This window comes from Asterias amurensis, chromosome 12, assembly GCF_032118995.1.
Source record: "Asterias amurensis chromosome 12, ASM3211899v1".
In the NCBI taxonomy this organism is placed as follows: Eukaryota; Metazoa; Echinodermata; class Asteroidea; order Forcipulatida; family Asteriidae; genus Asterias; species Asterias amurensis.
In genome coordinates this window covers 2,622,070-2,641,750 of record NC_092659.1, presented here as the reverse complement: position 1 = coordinate 2,641,750, position 19,681 = coordinate 2,622,070, and the positions used below count along the sequence as shown (strand labels likewise).

Sequence of the window (19,681 nt, the reverse complement as noted above, 5' to 3'; positions counted from 1 at the left end):
TGTTAAGTACATTTGGATTTTGCCAGGAAATTTAAAGCAATATTTGTTTGCTTTTACGCATCTCTTTGAACCTGAGCCCAAATTAGCAATAACACCTTATTTATGTACATTTCCATTTTGCCACAAGAATCCTTGTTCATTTTTTACATGGTAAAAGATGGTAAACGTCTTCAGAGAAAAGGATTTTTGCTTCTATGACCAATAGTGAAAATAAAATATACCTTTTTATATTTACAGCTGATTAAAAACTGTATTAGCTACAACTAATACCAAATCTAACACACAAAAAAAGCATTTCACATATAAATAGTGTAACATTATACTATCATCATCTTTTATAACATTTACATTGTTTTCTCTTTTCTGATGTTTTTGCTTCTTTGGGTTTTTTACTTTGAATTTGAAATATGCGTTTCTTGAGTGATTGCGTTTTTACAAGTGAAGTACTGCTACAGGCTTCTTGCACACTGCATGTACATAATTGGAACATGGGATATCAGCCCAACTGATGCCTCCTGGGTAGGCTACGCCACAATCTTCCCCTGATATGCCATAATCATTTGGCTCAACACGAAGCCAAGCCTGGTAGGGAATATCTGTTTTCCCATCACACTCCCAAGTACCTGAAATATACAAAAATTAAACTTATAAATAAGTGTAGTAGTTATCCCAGAAAGGTTGTGCTTTCAAGCAAGAGTTTTTAGACTTGACCATCACCGCTCAGACTTAAATTGACGGTATCTGGAAATATCACAAATGATTAAGTGACAGATAGTTAATGTGGTATAGACCGTTTTGAATATGACGTCATCACCATTCAAATGATCTGCCCTACAACATGGTGCTGTTGCAATGGTTTGGAGTCTTCAAGGATACCAGCACCATGCGCTTAGAAAGGTAGTATTAAGCGTGGTATAAATTTATATTATTATTATTATGGCGTCTGTGAGCGTGTGCGTGCATGTGCCGTAGAAATCAAACTGGGAACGCTGTGTGCTGTAGGCTTCATTGAGGGAAGCGTTTAGATGTGCATACGGTTTGCCCTACAAACATCATCACTGGGAACGCTGCGTGCTGCAGGCTTCATTGAGGTATGCGTTTAGACGTGCATACCGTTTGCCCTACAAGATGGCAACTTTCATAGCAACAAAGGGGTTATTCAATAGGGTCTGTAGGGACAAAAATAATCTAATACTTGAAACATGTGTTTATCTGTAGGCCTCTCCTGCACACTTTTTGCTTTTTCTGCGTCTACTGCAAACTGACAAGTCAAATGCACATGGACTGCAGTAGAATATAACCTGAACCAAATAAAGGTATTATTTTACAATAAAGTGCGTTGGAAGATAAGACACAGTGAGTTTTTGTTTACCTTTAAAAGTCATAAGAATAAAGAAAGACAGTTCTCTAAAAAACTCTACCTGGCAAGTAGATACACACATGGTGTTACTGCAAACCAAATATATACTGTTTTTACTAAGTTTTATAACAATTAAAACAATAGCCTTTGCAATAATTTGTTTTCAAATAAACACTAACCTTCTACCAGTAGGTCATTACAGTTGATCCAGAAATATTCTGAGAGGGATGTGATGGCGGCGAGGAATCGACCCTCATTCTCAGATTTTGGGGTGACCATAACTCCACCCATCTCAGCACAGGCATCCCTTGCCTCTAGCCACGGCATTTTCTCCATGATGACTTTGTAGAAGTTGTCTCCCCATTTGATCCAATCTTGAGTGGATGCTCCAACGGAGGTCTTGCATACCTCATTGGTAGCATTGCTGCATCCATTCATAAAGTAGATGAGTAAAATCTCGACCACAAGAAAATGTCTCAAAGCCATAGTGGGTTAACGCAACTAGTGTGCACACATCGGTTCGAAATTCAGACGCGCAAAAGTTGTTGAGTGAAACAAACAAGTATCGGTGGATGGCTGTTTTCTAGGGCTGAAAATTTGGTAGAGCAACACACACAGGTAACAGTTTAAAGGATCAGCAACTTTAATTGTTGTGTATATTTTGAGGCTGGTTTTTAAGGATGCTGAAAATTCAACCAGTTAAAGGTTTTTGTCGAGCTTTATTAGCAAGCTATTCAGACAGTACTTTTCAAATTATCACACAAGCATTTAATCACATCACAGACAATAGCTTCAGGCATGTCACTGTCTTGTCAATTGTAAAGGCTATATCACATGAAAAATTTCACAGGCAACCCAGGTCACTTCGACACCATCTTCCTCAGGGCAGCAAGGTATTGAAGAAAAATATTTGCTGCGCTACCAAAGTGCCCTTCCGCGTGCAGTGCAGGTTGCCTCCAAAATGCCTGTAAAAATTGCCTTGTGTGTGACGCACACAATTTTGTAGCGAAATCGAGACCAAAAAGTCCTTTTGGTAGTTAGTATCCTCCTTGGCCCTTGGATAATATTTTATATAGAGGTGCTAATTGATGTGGAAACTTAAAGCAGTAATTTTTGCAGGTTGGTGAGCAATAAATTTAAGGGAACAATAGAGCTATTATGGGGGTTCGTCAGCAGCTACTTTGCATATGTGTGTCGGCTTTTTCAACTTTTGCATGACAGTTTGACGCATAAGTTCTTGTTTGTAAAATCCTCTCTAAAATTTGACAACATATTTTTTTATTTTTTTATTTATTTTAATTTTATTTTAAATCTTTAGACATACACAATAGTTACAAGTTGTACAGGGGCTGTCAAGGTTAAAACAAAAGTATAAAAACTGTCATCAAAAGATGTGTAAAACCAGACCCCTGCCAACAATAAAAATATAATTATACAAGACAAGATGTGTCACTGTACTTTTATTTACACTTTATACATATGTGAAGTACATTTTGATTTTGCCAGGAAATTTAAAGCAATATTTGTTTGCTTTTACGCATCTCTATGAATCTGAGCCCAAATTAGCAATAACACCTTATTTATGTACATTTCCATTTTGCCACAAGAATCCTTGTTCATTTTTTTTACATATGGATGTAAACCAAGATGGTAAATGTCTTCAAAGAAAAGGATTTTTGTTTCTATGACCAATAGTGAAAATAAAACATACCTTTTTATATCTACAGCTGATTAAAAACTGTATTACCAAATCTAACGCACAAAAAAAGCATTTCACATATAAATAGTGTAACATTATACTATCATCATCTTTTATAACATTTACACTGTTTTCTCTTTTCTGATGTTTTTGCTTCTTTGGGTTTTTTACTTTGAGTTTGAAATATGCGCTTCTTGAGTGATTGCGTTTTTACAAGTGGATTATTGCTACTGGCTTCTTGCACACTGCATGTACATAATTGGAACATGGGATATCAGCCCATCTGATGCCTCTTGGGGAGGCTACGCCGCAATCTTCTCCTATGCCAAAATCATTTGGTTCAACACCAAGACAAAACTTGTAAGGAATATATGTTTATGTTTTCTCAAAAAGTAAAGCATTTCATGGAATAGTATTTCAAGGGAAGTCTTTCACCATTACCCTCTGTAAACCCTGTAAGTTATTTGTAAATCTGTACACTTTTATCTTTTGCTCTGTTCAGAAAGTGTCCAATGGCTTTAAAGAATGCTGAAAGTTCAATCAGTTTAGTTTTGTCAGCTTAAACAGCAAGCTATCAAATTATCACACAAGCATTTAATCACATCACAGACAATGGCTTTAGGCATGCCACTGTCATGTCAATTGTAAGGGCCATGTGACATGGAAAATTTCACTGGCAATTCCAAGTTCCATCTCCAAGAAGAAAACAAATACTTGTATGTTATTTCGACACCACTTTACTCAGGACAGTGAAGGGTGTTGAAGAAAAATATTTGCTGTGCTACCGAAGTGCTTTTCCGCCTGCAGCGCAGTTGGTTGCCTCCAAAATGCCTGTAAAAATTGCCTCGTGTGACCAGGGAGGAAGAATTTGTTTTTCCTCCAAGGTGTGACGCACACAATTTTGTAGCGAAAACGGATCACCATTCAACCATACTTCCCCCATAGACCTTGGGATAATATTTTGTAGAGAGGTATTAACTGATGTGGAAAATAAAGCAGTAATTTAGTTTCAGGTTGGTTAGCAATAATTTTGTGGGAACAATAGAGCTATTGTGGTGGTTCGTCAACAGCTTCTTTGCATATGTGTGTCAAGTTTTTCAACTTTCGCATGACAGTTATTGACAGTTTTTTTTAGAACACCAACAAATGATATTTTGAATTAAATTGAAATTTTCGTATTTTTCTCATAGATTTTCTCTGCCACCTGCTCAGCTGACCAGTCAGTGGCACTATGGAGGTCAGGGGTCAAGTCATCGTAAAATGCTGTGCCCAGTTGATGAAAAGAAACTCAGAGTAAAGGTAATTTAAATTAATGAGCCATAATAATTTGAATAAAGTCTGGGTTTTTTCCAGTACAGCACCAGGCTCTGGAATTCACTTCCTGAAAACCTCAGGTAAATACACAACATCTCCCTTTTTCAGCAACAACTGAAGACACAACTGTTTACATTTGCTTTTCCTACTACCACTTGAGAATTCCCTCTTTTTCATCTTGACCGGCGCCTTTGAATGGTTTTACATCAGATTAAGTGCGCCTTTATAAATGCTATAAAATAATAATAATTATTATTATTATTATAATGACTTGCTTGATCATAATTTATTACTTTGAACTCCTCAGACTATAAGACAGCTATCACATAATGACCAGTTCTAACTGTAGAACAGGATGGTTTTCAAATTCGGTCTCCTATGCCCAATTGCATAGAGCTGCTACTAAGCACACAAATTTGCTTTATAGCATGAAATTACTTCCTTGATAAAAACAGGATTACCAACCATTATTATTACTAATTCTTTTCAGTTCCCCACAAGTTCTCCAAGAACAAATCTACACAACAAAGTAGATAAATTCACATGGTGTTACCACAAACTGAATAAGGCGAGGGCCTTAATCGCACAGCTACGACCCTGCAAGGTTTTAAACAGCAGTTTAAAGAACGAGTCACTACTTTTTTATTCCAATTCATAAATGCCTTTTTGGTTAAAAGGCGTAATAAAGTAAGAAACTCTGTAAAACATTTTCCGACGTCTTTGAGTGTTTGTGTGTTGCATTTTCATGTTTTTGGATATGCATTAAAACAACCAGTTTTAATCAGCTCCAGCTGGTCATTATCAACCATTTAAACACCCCCACGTGACGCGCTCTCCACCAAAAGGAATAGCGAAACTGTCTGAGGTATTTATAAATATACATTATACATCTTTTGTTTTCTGTAGGGACCTGTGCATCTGAATGTGAGGGAGTACCCTTTGGATCGAGTAGAGGAAAGATCTCTAGGTTTCTCTGAGCTTGTTTCTTCATGGCAACTTCCTCTGAGTGAGACCAACAGAGTTTGTGATGTTGTCGCTTCGCAGTGTAAGTTTTTAATTCAATATTTGTTTTTTAATTTGTTCGACATTATAATTTTTTAATGAGATATCTCTCAACATCACCAGGCTGGACTGCCTCTTTAAGGTGAGAGCTACACTTAATTGATTTGTGTTGTCGACTCAAATCAACTGTGGCTATGGGCATTTTGTCATCTACTCCTGGGGCTGAAACAAGGTCACCCCTTTACAGTCTGTAAGGATAGGAGCCTTGTTGGTGGCAGAATGCACTACCCATCCAGCTTTTTACAAAGCAATTATGTTTAAGTGCTTTGCTCAAGGGCTCATTTCAGCAACCTCAGGGAGTTTTTCTCGAAGGCTAAATGACAAGACATTAAACATAAACAGGTATACTTGTCACAGAAACAGTCAAGGGGAAAGAAGTGGAAAGAGACAGGCAGGTAAAGTAAAATCAAGGAATGAACTATGAGAAAGGAGACAGCTTAGAGGGAAGGGGGTGGTTAAGTATAAGAAATTGCAACCATTGATGCTGATCTCCAGCAAGGAGTGTAAGGGGAGAAAACCCAAACATGTTTAGCGCCCTTGCCTGCCTCCATTTTAGAGGTCTCCTTCTTTTTGTTTTGTTTTCACAAATATGTTTAATTTTATTGATCTCGGACAAAAACAAAATTATTTTTTGAAAAAAAAATAATAATTCCGGTGGCTTTAAACAATATGTTTTTGTAACCTATTTGGAAAAAAAGAAGAAGAAAAAAAAAGTCCCTTCTACCTTTTTCAAAAAGGCAGCACTAAACATTTTTAAAAAATATAGTTGACCTGATATTTATTTTAATTTTATTTCTGACAGATTCTACATCAGGACCAATTCATGTGTTGACATCGAACCCCATCTGCCTGTACAGCATGAAACCACACGCAAAGTCAATACAGTTTTTGGATTTGTACGACATCTTCCCCGGGCTCGGACCGAAACCAATCGCCATAGCAACACTGGGTGAACAGCTGGCTGGTAAAGTCATACTTCATGAACAGATTGTAAGGACATTTTTTTATATTATGGAATTAAATTTTGGGTACTTAGAGCCATAAAAACGGTACCTTTGTTTAGGGGTGCCAGGGAGGCGGCAGCCAAGGGAGTCTTCTTAGGCCCCCCACCCCCCAAAAAATCAGTGTTGCAGCCCCATTCCTTTTGAGAGGCTGCCTCTATTTTTCCCCTCTTTTTTTTCTTCATTTAAAAAAAAATAAAAAATCCCACAATCTCAGATGGAAAAAAAATTATTTTGAAAAATATCCCAGCCAGTTTTCTTTAAAAACATGTCGGGCCGCCATTTAAAAAATAAGAAAAAGGCCCTCCTGCCTTACTTCCCTATTTAAAAAGGCAGGACGTAAAACATGTTTTTAAGGGGGGGGGGTGGGGCCTTAAGGGAACTTTTTTTGGCTAGTATCATCTTTCTCTTCAACCCCTATAAAATTTTAAAAACTTCAAATTTAATTTCTTCATTTTTCCCGCTTAATTTCCAGAACAATAACATTCTTCTGATCGACACCAAGAGCGGCGTGACCTCAAGACTTTTTCTGACCTCACCGTTAGAAACAGCAAAGGAGATCATTGGTCGCAAACTGAGCAACAGTGAGGTCAAAGGTCATAGGATGTGTCGTGACCTTGCCGACAAGAACATAGTGGTGTTTTACCAGGAGGAAGGGTATTTATATTTGTTGATCTTCTTCTTCTTTTTTCTCCTTGATGGACACTTTTGGTAATTGTCATAGACCAGTATTCTCACTTGGTGTATATACCAACATATGCATAAAATAACAAAACTGTGAAAATTTGTCCTCGATTGGTCATCGGAGTTGCACAAATTTGTGTGCTTTTAGATGCATAATAACAGTTTCCAGCTAAAGGCTTTATTATTTGAGTGACAAATTGCCTCTTTTTTCAAAAACTATGTTACTTTAAAGGGAGCCGTTTCTCACAATGCTTTTTTACTATCAACAGCTCTCCATTGCAAGTTACCATGTAAGTTTTTATGCTAACAATTATTTTGAGTAATTACCAATAGTCAAGCAGCCTTATAAATTTGGCACTGCAGTACTCCACTCAATTTTCCTATTTTTTTCCAACGGCCAAAGTGTAATGCTTGCTGCATGCTTACACAAAATATAAAATATCAATGCCGCTCAAATATTTTGTTTCTTCCTTTTGTTTTCTTACAGGGATCATTTAGATGTTGTAGATGTACTGAACGGCACAGCTCACAGTCTTCAACTCCCATTCAAGCTGGAGATGATGCACATGCCTTCCCTTGATACATGGCTTCTTACTGAGGCCAAAACCCAGAGGTAAAAATGATTGTAAGAAAGCACCTCATAAAGCTGTGAAGCAGAAAATACTGCTCAGCAAGATTTTAGTGGGGCACCAGTCAAAACAATGAAAGCTTAAAGTAATTTTGGCTGGTAACCTTTTTCTGTACAGGCTCAATGGAATCGAGCCCAGTTAAAAAGAGTTCTTGTGTCATTCCTTTAAAAAAAAGATATATAATTTTAGCAACCTTTTTATTTAGCAGTGTATGAATTTGCCATTGTTTTATCTCTAAGATGGCGAATTGATGGCTTAAAAATATAAGGTTCGTTTCCGGAAATAAGAAATATATTTTGAATTTTTATGATTTCTATTTTTAGAAAGTACATCCTAAGCAGACCAACCCCAGACTCTCCAGTCCACCAACTGACCGTCATATATGAAACCCAGCCTTCAAGCGCAGGTACCACACTATCATTACAACAAAGCATTAGTCTGAAAGAGCTTCTCTTTACTTCTTTAAACAAAAATTGCAAAGCGCAGGAAATGTTTGGACCCAAACTCTGGAATAAACTTCCCAATCACATCAGGGACACAACATCACTCACCACATTCAAGGCACTTCTGAAAGCCCACTTGTTTCAGGAGGCCTACCATCAATGACTTGTTTTTTCTCAGCGCCTTTGAGCAAACTTTTGATTTAGGCGCTTTACAAATTACGTTTGATTGATTGATTTGCCAAGCAGAAGTGGAAATTGGTCAAAATGTAAAAAAGTATGCTTTTGACTGATCTCCAAATTTTTGTTGTTGAAAAGAAACTATTTTTTGCTGTGTGAAGTTATAGCGGCACACTGCTTTTAAATACCCGGCAATACAAAGTTGCTTAGCACAAGAAAGGTTTGCTGAGCAGAAATGGGAATCAGTCACAATGCAAAAAGTATGTTTGTGACCGATATCTCAATTTTGTTATTTGAACAGAAAATGTTTTGCTCTGTGAAATTTGGGCCACATTGCTCTTTGATACTAAGCACTAAAGATAATGATGTACTGTATCATGTATAAGAGCTGGTACTACCCAGGTCGAAATTCCAGTTGAACCTAGTTAAACTGGGTTTAACTGGAACTAGCTGAAACCAGTTGATAAACTAGTTAAACACAGTTAAAACCAGTTGGTTTAATATAGAAAATGGACAGAGACCAACTGGTTTATAATTTCAACCTAGTTGAACACAGTTAAACCTAGTCCAAACCAGTTGGTTAATATGGAAAATGGACGAGTTTGATCACTATCCAGTTGAACCAGTTGACCCCAGTTAACTAGGTTCAACTGGAATTTTGACCTGGGTAAATAAAAACAAATAAACATGGTATGTTTTGAGCATTGTACAACTCTATGAAAAGCGTGCATTAACCCAAATAACACTTCAGGCAGGCTGCCAGAGTTTGCGCCGAACCAAATAGATTAGGAGCGACTCTAGGTCGACCCAAATAAATTTTGGTTTTATACAGGGGAACTTAACATAACATTTACATTAGGTTCGGCTCATGACAAGATCGACGACTGAAACCAAGGCGCTCCAGAGTCGTTCCGAACGACTGCAATAGTCCTAAATGTTTCAGGCGTTAACATTTTCATGTACTTAATTCAGAACATGGTTTTGGCGCAACTCTGGAGCACCACTCTGAAATGGGTGTCAGACATTTCAGATATTTTATCGGATTTTACTTCCTTTTCCAGATGTTTCTGATTCGGAAAGTGCCATTGGAAACCATACTACTTTAGGAATTTCTACACAAGGTCTGACCCCTGTTAACCTATCGGAGGCGATCGGAGAAAAAGTTGACGCACCAAACAGAATTCTTGCAGATGAAAGCAACTATGGTGCAGTTGCTGTTGGTTTTCCAGAACTTCAGGTTTGTAATTTCTTAAAGTTGTTCTTTTGTAAATGTTGATCTTGTTGAGCAATAACCGCAGGCTGACTCATTACAAAACTCATTACAATTGTGCAGATCTCTCCGACCAAATGTACAAATTATCTGCCCTTCTTTTTGTGGTCATAGATTCAAATCCTGTCGGTGTCTTTGTCTGCTTTTTAATGTGTTCATACTTTGCTCCTTTAGAAGAGAAAATTGTAACAAGTGGCCTGACATTTCGACTCTAGCAGAGTCAGAAAGCATACATAAAATAGGTAGAGGGGGTGGTTGCTATGGAGAATATTGGGGCTGGTTGACCACAAGAAGATGGAAACACAAAGGACAAATCAACGAGAAAATTGTCTTACTCTTTGTTTTCCTCTTAATTCCTGGCTGACAGTCTGCAATCGACATCTACACGATACCTAGAGATCCAACACCAGTGGAAGAGCGTGGTGACACGCTGATGGCTTCCATCACAGGTGGAAGGTCAAAGGTCAGCATTGAGGGTCAAGCTGGTATCCTACCAGAGGTCAGCCAAGTTGCTAGGATTGTGCCATCGCAGAGGACACCAGTGGAGGTTTTTCCGGAAGGTGCGTGGGGTTTGTCACATTTCATTATATCTCTGAACAAAACTGGCAATAAATAAATTTCCTAAAATGGTGTTGTTTAAAAGTGGATTTAGGGAGGTTTTGAATGTGTTCTGGAAAAGTTGGACCAAACTTAAACCCTCTCCCAGTAAAGGTATCTCTAAAAGAACCAATTTACAATTATCGGTGAGGGTTTGCCCTGGTGTTTTGGCAATGGCTGCTGAATGTGCCACAGCACCTTGTTAACCCTTACAAGTGGTTTCATGGTCTTATATTTAAACAAAACTCAAACCTGTCTTAAAAAGTGTCTCTCTTTGTGCCTTGAGCACCTTACTGCTGAATACATGCGTTATATATAAGACCATATTATTATAGGGTAGGTGGCCTTAGCTTTCGATCCAATCCGGACCTTCTTCAGAGGCATAAAACAAGTACAAACAAATACATATCCATTTATAGAAAAAGAGAGGGGGAAAGGGATTAAGGAAAGGATCCAGAAAGAAAATAACAGCCAATCAAAGTTTCTATTTCAGAAACAATATTGGTGGCTATGAACCAATAGGAGTGAAGTGGCAAGGACAAAGGATGTTTAGAATGAAAGGATGGGTTACTGGACCATAAAAGTGGTAAATGTATTGTTCGACAACAATGCAGGGAGACCATATTATTATGAGTATTATTTTTTTTTTTCAGGTAAAGCCCCAGCAAATGTAGCTGGTTATCTAGAGATTGCTGATTTAGCTCAAAGCAAAGTCAAATACATTCCTGTTCCAAGGCAAGTTGAAAACGTTCTTGTGTTTTCCAAAATTAATTGTAGTTATCTTATAAGAATGAAAGGAAGACTGTGGTAAAACTGTAAGACTAACTAAATACAATAAAACTGCAGTTACAGTGCTTCACACACATTGGTGTCAGGATAAAAGCAAATTACATTCTTTATCCCTGAGGATGACTATAGAGCAAGCTAGTCGAAATGTTGAGACCAATTCAGAACTGACTCCGCGGAAGTACAGTTAATTACGATCCTATAAGCTAAAGTAGTAGTCCATACAGTCTCTTTGCTATACATTGTACCATCCGCCCTGGTAATAGTTAAAAAGCAGAACAGTTCTTTTCAGAACTGAGAAGTCACCCGAACCTCCGATTATCTACTCTGCGGCAGTAGAATAAAGCAGGACAGTTCTCTCAGAACAAACTCTACCTGGCAAGTAGATGCACACATGGTGTTACCGCAAACCAAATATACATTCTTTATCCCTATGTGAAACTTAGAGCTGTTGTGCATTTTTGCTTTATAAGTTTTTTTAAATGATTGATTTTAAAGTGTTTTGTTGCATTCTGCAGTCCCGCGATGTCTATCCAAGGCTACATGCCGTGGTCCTCCTCCTCATCTCACAAGGTTGCCATGGCAACCAGCGGTGGCAGCCATGTTGTGACCGTTGACTCGGGTGGCATGGTGAGAGTGTGGGAAACCGGATTGAACCAGTTGGCCAGGTCGCTGGACGAGTGGTATCGATTGATTGGGAAAGACGATGGGAGACCTTTACAAGTAAGCAATGTTTAATTCTATTTTTAAAGTTTAAAGTTGATTTGAAGGGAGGGTCATAGATTGGTAAATACTCCAACATAATAACTTTGGACTCCAATTGGTCATCGAAGTTGCCACAGAATAATGAAAAAAAAAAAAACAACCCTCTTACAAATGTGTGTGCTTTTAATTTTTCTCAAAAAACTATGTTACTTTAGAGGGAGCTGTCCTACATGTAACTCTTTGTGAAATCATCCCGAGTGCCTTTACAGGCAGTGGACACTATTGGTAATTACTCAAAATAATTATTAGCATGAAACCTCACTTGGTAACGAGTAATGGGGAGAGGTTGATGGTAAAAAACATTGTGGGAAACAGCTCCCTCTGAAGTGCCATAGTTTTCGAGAAAGAAGTAATTTTCATCGAATTTGATTTTGAGACCTCAGGTTTAGAATTTGAGGTCTCAAAAATCAAGCATCTAAATGCACAAAACTTCGTGTGACAAGGGTGTTTTTTTCTTTCATTATTATCTCGCAACTTCGACGACCGATTGAGCTCAAATTTTCACAGGTTTGTTATTTTACGCATGTGTTGAGATAAACCAAGTGAGAAGACTGGTCTTTGACAATTACCAATAGTGTCTAGTGTCTTTAAGACAGAAATGAAGAAATCTTCACAAGTCTGCTTTACATTATGGTTTTACTGAAGCAGCTGAAAAACAGAAAAAAGGCTTTTGGAGATTCAGAGATTGCATAATTAATTGTTTCTTTCCATATTTTTTAGATAACAACCGAGAAATCAACGAGCCAAGACTTGCAGAACATCACACCCAAGCACGGCAAAGTTGACCCTGGGAACAAACCACATGTAGGAGGTGGCACATGGGCAGGAGGAGTCGGTAAATACTTAAATACCTTTTATCAAGTTCAAAACTTTAGTTTGTTTGTATATTTAATATTTTCTGATAATGAATATCTCTAAATGAGTTGGGGTAGTTCTGAAAACAACCACCCCAACTCATTCAGAGATAGTCATTACATGGTGTTACCGCAAACCTTTCCATAAAATGTTATTATTTGCTTTGTGTTATTTCTGTGTAGGTGGTGTGGGGACGGCAGGACTGGGTGGAGCTGGAGGTCCGTACAGGTTGGATGCTGGTCATGATGTCACACAAATACCACAAAGCCAGAAAGATATGGTTCCACCAGAGGTACTGTGCCACTAATTCATTCATTCATTCATTCATTCATTCAATGGTTTATTAAAATTCTATTCAATTCGCTGCCAGCAGCAGAATTACATGAACAGTTACATAGTTAAAAATTTGGAGTAAAACATTACATTACTATTTGAAATTGCCTAAATCTTACACAGAAAAACTGAGAGGGAGAAGTACTGTACACTCCTATAGGGAGGAGAACAGTAATTTAAAATTAATTAATTAAACATATGAGTAAAACATTACAATCAAAACTAAAATGGCGTATAAACTATTACACTCTAAAACGGAGATTATTTAGAAAATAAATGTCATACTCAAAAGAGAATGGCTTTTAGAGACCATAGCGGCCACAAGTGACTTGTTCCGAAATTATCATAGCGGCCGCAAACGACCACAAGATGCTCAAACAAGAGCAACAGCTAGGTCAAAGAAAATTTCACAATTCTTTTATTATTCCCGAAGTTAACAAAGAATCAACAACACTAAAAAAAACACCATATGCTTTTGTTTAGTAATAATTTTCCAGACATTGTCCCTGAAAATAATGGAGTTAAAAGTTCACCAAGGTTAGCAATGTTTTTGATGATTATAATACAGAAATGAATGGTCTTAAAAGTTTAAAACTAGTCTTATCTTGAGTTACATTGTAGGACAAAATACTCGTCTTAACTTAGGACTAAGTCCTTAGTTCAATTCAGTAACATTTTTTTCAATGTTGTTATTCAATACAATAATGCGAATTTATGTCGAAATTACAAAAGTAATATAGTATGAGGTATGATATATTAGGTACAAAATGGTTCAATAATAAACAGCAATGCGCCTTATTTTTGACCGCGCGAGGGCGTTATAAATAGTATTTTTATCACTTCCGGGGGTATACGCGATGCGCCCTGCACAAATCAATAGGCGTTTTGTCACTTTTGTTGCGCTGTAGTTTCAATTTGTTTTAGAGGTGGATTATAACGGCTCCTTTAAAAGTCTTATTGTCTGTGATGGATTAGATGTCTGTGGTTATAATGTTCCAATCTTTAAAAACTGTTTTGGGTATGAATGAATATACCCCCGGAAGTGATTGAGAGCGCCCTCACGCGGTCAAAAATATGGCCCATTAAATGACAACATTACATACACACAACTAAATATTTATAAAGCGCCTTTACATCAAGATCCAAGCGCTGGAAAGAGCAAGACCAATGGAACTACAAAATACAACAAAATTACATCTGATACAAGTGAGTTTTGAGAGATTTTTTGAACAATGGCAAAGAGTTACAATTTCTGATGCAGACTTGGAGGTTGTTCCATATTCGCGGAGCAATAAACGAGAAAGTCCGGTGGTGAGCAGATGAGAGTGTTCTGATGGTTGGGTGTTCGGTTAGGCGTGTGTTGTCAGAAGCATTTAGGTTTAAGGTTAAGCGAGATGCTTTTGTTCCCTAACCTATGACAAACATTTAGTACAACCATGGTGCAATCAAGGTACGGTAACATGTACGTAGGACATATCAAGCAGACACTAGTGTGAGACAAGGCCAAGTTAGAACTTAAGCCCGGTTCATACTTCCTGCGAATGCGAATGCGAAGCAAATTTGACGTGAATTTGACGTCACACCCTCCTTTCGCAGCGATTATTCGCAAGGGAGTAGAGCAGAGTTCAACTGCCGCGAATTGTTCGTTGCGAATTGGTGTCGTCAAGATTCGCTTCGCATTCGCATTCGCAGGAAGTATGAACCGGGCTTATCTTTGTGAAATTGACCCATGAGGCACAACAAAGACCAATGCTACACTTCTCTTTTGGTTATTTATTTTCCCTTTGACCTCATCCAGGTCGCATTGGCTGCTCGCGAGATGGCCCAGAAAGCATTCAAGGAGCGACTCAAGGAGATTAAGATGTCGGAGTTCGATGCGGAGATGTACGAACGTTTCTCATCCGGAGTGCGCCGTCAAGTCACGTCTCTTAGAGTTGTGCTCGACAGCTTGCAGGTATTCTTATTTGTTTATTTTGTTTCTTCGTCTATTGTAAAGCTGTTGTTTTGTTTCGTTTTGTAGACTGTCTTGACAAATTCCGCTTTTTGGAACGTGCCTCCACATTCATATATTATCAACTGTACTTTTTGATGATGAATTGTGGAAACAAATGTTGCTTTGAATAAAGTTGACATGTGTACGTAACATCAATTTTGCAGGTGTGCGTGGTTTATTAATTACATATCAAGTTATAAGCCACATAGGAAATAGCATTGGTGGATTTTAAACAATTCGAATCTGAACAGAGAAAAATTGGCTGGAGCGAGACTTCAACCATGGACCTGCAGATTAACGTACAGGCGCTCTACCAACTGAGCTGACCAGCCCTATGGTGGCAGTATATTTTTTTTCTCTGCCTCATTAAATAGCTTTGTTTATTGGTTATTCCTTTAAAAAAAATTGTTTGTGTTTTCATGAAGTATGGAAATAATTATAAGTTTGAATCCTCAAGTCAATTGACTAGTCAAAATAGCTATAAAGCCATTGCATTTTGAATCTTGGACAGGCCAAGGGCAAAGAGAGGCAATGGATGAAGCATCAGACAGCCGGTGACCTTGACGAGGCTAAACTCATTGAAGGCTTGACTGGAGAAAGGGCCATCTATAAACGACGTGGGGAACAAGACCCGGAGGTAATTATACCTACCCCTCTCAAAAAAGTAAAGGCAGGATTTGTGCGGAATCTAGAAATTTGTCAACCAAGTAGAAGTTTCCAGCGTTCAATTTTCATAAGACTGTTTTAACAAATTTTTTTGCTATCGGCCACCAGTCCCAACGACGTAAACTCTATGGTAAAACTCTATTGGCTGGTGATCTGTTTTTGCTAAGCAATATTTTCCTGTGCTTAGCAGGTGATTGTGCTCAGGCTTTATGAAATCGGGCCAAAGTGACTTGGCTCCTTGCATATCAGAACTAAACCTCGACACAATTTGCGACGTCTAATCATCATTTTGAGAGTCAAATTCATTTGCGTACATCTTGACTACCAAAAAGCGGACACGGTGCACACTCGAACTTGCTCTGTAGGTGAAGAAAGTTCTCCAGAAAAACTGTAGCGCAATTAAAAGTACCCCACTGTTTGATTGTGCTCAGCTCGGCAGCCCACAACTGAAGCCCAAGAGACTGCGACTGATAGTTGACGTTAGCGGCAGCATGTATCGCTTCAACGGACACGATGGACGTCTTGAACGCATTATGGAGGGCGCCCTCATGGTCATGGAAGCATTTGAAGGATATGAACAGAAGTTTGCTGTAAGTACACATTGCTTATTTTTTATGGAAATAAAATGATTTTATGAAATATGAAACTGGACTGTATTTTGTTAAAAATAACTTGTGATTAGATCGTCTAACAAAAAAGTACAATTCCACTCATTTTTTTTTAATTTGGCGTTTGATATTTGATTGTTTTCTTGTATTTTTAACTCTTTTAAATGTATGTATTTGTTATCTCTTGTTGACTGCAATTCAGCTTTGGCTGCGATGGTCTTTGTTTTTAATAAACCATTTCAAATCAAATCAAATCCAAATTATGTGGTATCTTGTGAGTAGTGTTGGCTCTGAGAAGAACCGGTTTGAACCGATTTGTACCGGTTTTGACCAGTCTGCTCTGGTTATCTTCAAGAGAATGCGGGGGAAGACGACCAGAGCTCACTGGTTCAAGTGATGAGCACAAACCAGCTCTTCTTGGAACCTATACTTACTTACATATTGTTCATACATTATTCATACATTATTCATATATGATTTGAGTAAATTAACTTGGTAAGTCTGCTGCCACCTTGTGCCTGTAAAGCTTCAACATGATGGCAGATTTTGTAAAGACCAGCCGGAGAGGAGAGCCATTGGCCTGGAAACTTTTAGGCTCCATCAGCTGATTCTTTTTCCAGGGTTTTTCCCCCAAGTTGTTATTGTCCTTTTAAAGGATCATAAGAGTGTCTTTTGCAATAATGTTTTGCTCTTTTTAAAACCAGCTAGAGTGGAGAGGAACTTTGTCACTTTTAAGAAGTCCTTCGGGCTTCAGCTGGTTCTCTTTCCTTCCTCTGTACTAGAATTGCTCTTGTATCTTTTAATGTTTTTACAAGTAGTATTTTAAGTTTTATCTGCCTGAGAACTAAAATAAATATATACAAAAAGTTTGTTTTGACAAAAAAATGCAGCGTCAGGGTGGGGTGATCGATCTGTTGGTTACTTGTTTTAAATTTCTTTGCTAAGTTGGTTACACTTGAATAGTTTTAAGGATAAGACCTTGTTGTCCATTTTCTTAAAATATTAAGAATATTATGGATACTTTTTTTTTCTCGCTGTAAAATTGTATATGTAAATCTAGTGGTATGTGGTGGAGCTTTTATCAATGTCTAGGCATGTAAGTTTTCAATTTTTATCTTTTTAATGGACAATAAAATTAATTGGATCGAAATATAAATATAAAATATGAATACAAGAAATTCTTCCCTGATCTTTACAGTATGAGATTTACGGACATTCTGGAGACGACTTTGAGATTCCGTTTGTGCTGAATAAAAAACTACCGGCCAATAACAAGGAGAGACTGGAAGTTCTTAAGGTAATCTACCCTGATGACAAATCAAACTTAAAGTTGCAACTTTAAACAATTAAATTGTCCTCTGAAACGAAAAAAATCTGAACTATCCCTCCACAAACAGATGGGCACAACTTGTCACCCACTTTCAATTATCAAGCAGTCATGGAAAAAACACCCTTGCAGCACAATTTTGTATGCTTTCAGATGCATAAAAAGGCTTCCGGCCTAAGGTTTTGTATCATTTGAGTGAGAAACTACCTCTTTCTCAAAACCTATGTTACTATCAACAGCTGTCCATTGCTCGTTTACGAAGTAAGTTTTTATGCCAACAATTATTTTGAGTAAAATAACCAAATATGTATGGATTGTGTCCCTAGACGATGAACGCCCACGCCCAGTTCTGCATGAGCGGAGACCACACCCTCGAAGGGACCAAACACGCCATCGAGAGTATAGCTAAGGAGGAAGCGGACGAGCGTTTTGTGATCGTTCTGAGCGACGCCAATCTTGACCGCTATGGGATCAGTCCGAAACTCTTCGGTCAATCACTGACCGCTGATGATGAGGTCAATGCTTATGCATTATTCATCGGGTCACTGGGAAACCAGGCTGATGTGTGAGTCTGTCTTTGTCTTATCTTGTTTTATAGGTTTGCTTTGGCATGCACCAAGAAATAGTTTTTTTTTTTAAAGATTAGTTGCGGGTTAATTTGCCCAAAACTTAACACAAATATAGGGCTTAAATTTGTTATTTATATTTATTTATATTATTATTATTATTGTTATTATTATTATTATTATTATTATTATTTTTTTTGGGGGGATCCACAAGACTAAAGCAGCCAATTTCACGAAACACTAGGGTTAATCCTATCTCGAGTTAACTCAGTCTAACTTATAAAAGGGTTCAATATGTTCTAACCTCTATGGATAAAGAACTTTAACTCGTCCTTAGTCCTAAGATAAAGCCTAACTTAGGAAGAGTTCGTTGAAATCGACGGCAGGGCTTGTGTAGCTGAAACTTTTTTACTGGACCAGACTTAATTTTACAAGGCCAGAATCAAAATGAGCTGGACAAGCACTCGGAGAAGATCTATCTCATATGTGGTTATGTGAAAGTGATCTTTGATACTCTTGAAAGAGATTTGAAAGATAATTATCACACTCGCAGTCAAAAATGTTCACACTTCCTGTTTCAGACCGCAGTAGTAGTACAGTCAGTACACACAATTATAAGCATAAGGCTTGGTCATCGCACGTGTACTTTATGAATGTTGACATACTTTCTGAGACCCATGAGATCCGGGAATTGGTTTTGTGGTTTTTTTAAACATAAGTGCAGTAGTCTCTTGCTGTCATTGCTTTCCGTCCGGAAGAATTTGGTCTGTTTTTTTTGTTGTGATTACACAGCCAGATTGATGCAATACTTATGATTCAATAATCAATTAAAAAGTCACACTTCCTGTTTTGTGGTTTGGACTTCCCTGGCGGGTCTTTCCCTTAAACCTCCTCAAGCAAATTACAAATCTTGTTGGTTTTTGTAAAAACCCTATAGTCAATTATAATAAGTCCAGTTTGCAATCTGCAAATTAAACATTGTTTTTAATCTACATTAAAGAGTTTCACTTCCATTATTTTAAGGGAAGCTTTTTACTAAGATTCTTAAAACCTTGTAGGTTTAATGTTAATCTGTGAACGTTTGTCTTTAAGGTAAAATTTCACCATATAATGATGAAAGTTAAACTTGATTTCAAGGGAAGGTACACGTTTGGTAATTACTCAAAACAAATATTAACTTAAAAACTGACTTGGTAACGAGCATTGGAGAGCTGTCGATAGTATAAAACATTGTGGGAAACGACCCCCTCTGAAGTAATGTAGTTTTTGAGAAAGAGGTAATTTCTCACTAATACAATAAAAGACTTCTAGCTAGAAATCTTTTGTTCCTATCTGAAAGCACACAAATTCGTCCAACAAGGGTGTTTTTTCTTTCATAATTTTCTCGCAACTTCGATGACCGATTGAGCCCAAATTTTCACAGGCTTGTTATTTTGTATGCACATGATAAGATTATCACACCAAGTGAGAAGACTCGTTTTTGACAATTACCAAAAGTGTACCTTCCCTTTAACCCATTTTTACTATCGGACAACATCAGAGTGTT

The 19,681-nt window shown here is 37.7% G+C and overlaps 2 protein-coding genes across 2 annotated transcripts in view; one reads left to right on the top strand and one right to left on the bottom strand.

Moving 5' to 3' along the window:
* The window catches only part of LOC139944758 (von Willebrand factor A domain-containing protein 8-like), a 74,229-nt gene that overhangs the window by 51,515 nt on the left and 3,033 nt on the right, over positions 1-19,681 (top strand). The window contains exons 27-43 of the mRNA XM_071941851.1: positions 4,250-4,358; positions 5,280-5,418; positions 6,238-6,425; positions 6,912-7,093; positions 7,608-7,733; positions 8,073-8,155; positions 9,431-9,606; positions 10,007-10,199; positions 10,890-10,971; positions 11,541-11,745; positions 12,508-12,622; positions 12,825-12,934; positions 14,774-14,929; positions 15,480-15,605; positions 16,066-16,224; positions 17,441-17,539; positions 17,896-18,134. Coding sequence (XP_071797952.1) covers positions 4,250-4,358; positions 5,280-5,418; positions 6,238-6,425; positions 6,912-7,093; positions 7,608-7,733; positions 8,073-8,155; positions 9,431-9,606; positions 10,007-10,199; positions 10,890-10,971; positions 11,541-11,745; positions 12,508-12,622; positions 12,825-12,934; positions 14,774-14,929; positions 15,480-15,605; positions 16,066-16,224; positions 17,441-17,539; positions 17,896-18,134 — 2,487 coding nt within the window. The remainder of the gene's footprint in view (positions 1-4,249; positions 4,359-5,279; positions 5,419-6,237; positions 6,426-6,911; positions 7,094-7,607; positions 7,734-8,072; positions 8,156-9,430; positions 9,607-10,006; positions 10,200-10,889; positions 10,972-11,540; positions 11,746-12,507; positions 12,623-12,824; positions 12,935-14,773; positions 14,930-15,479; positions 15,606-16,065; positions 16,225-17,440; positions 17,540-17,895; positions 18,135-19,681) is intronic.
* LOC139944763 (mannose-binding protein A-like) lies at positions 433-1,846 on the bottom strand. The gene is made up of 2 exons (XM_071941859.1): positions 1,540-1,846; positions 433-623 (listed from the first exon to the last, which is right to left on the bottom strand). Exons 1-2 carry the CDS (start codon positions 1,844-1,846, stop codon positions 433-435), a joined length of 498 nt encoding a protein of 165 aa, XP_071797960.1.

What these genes read in the sequence shown, in the direction of transcription:
- LOC139944763 (XM_071941859.1), bottom strand. Translation starts at nt 1,846, where the DNA reads ATGGCTTTGAGACATTTTCTTGTGGTCGAGATTTTACTCATCTACTTT. An exon ending in TAATGACCTACTGGTAGAAG is followed by an intron (nt 624 to 1,539) that starts GTTAGTGTTTAT and finishes TGTATATTTCAG; the next exon opens with GTACTTGGGAGTGTGATGGG.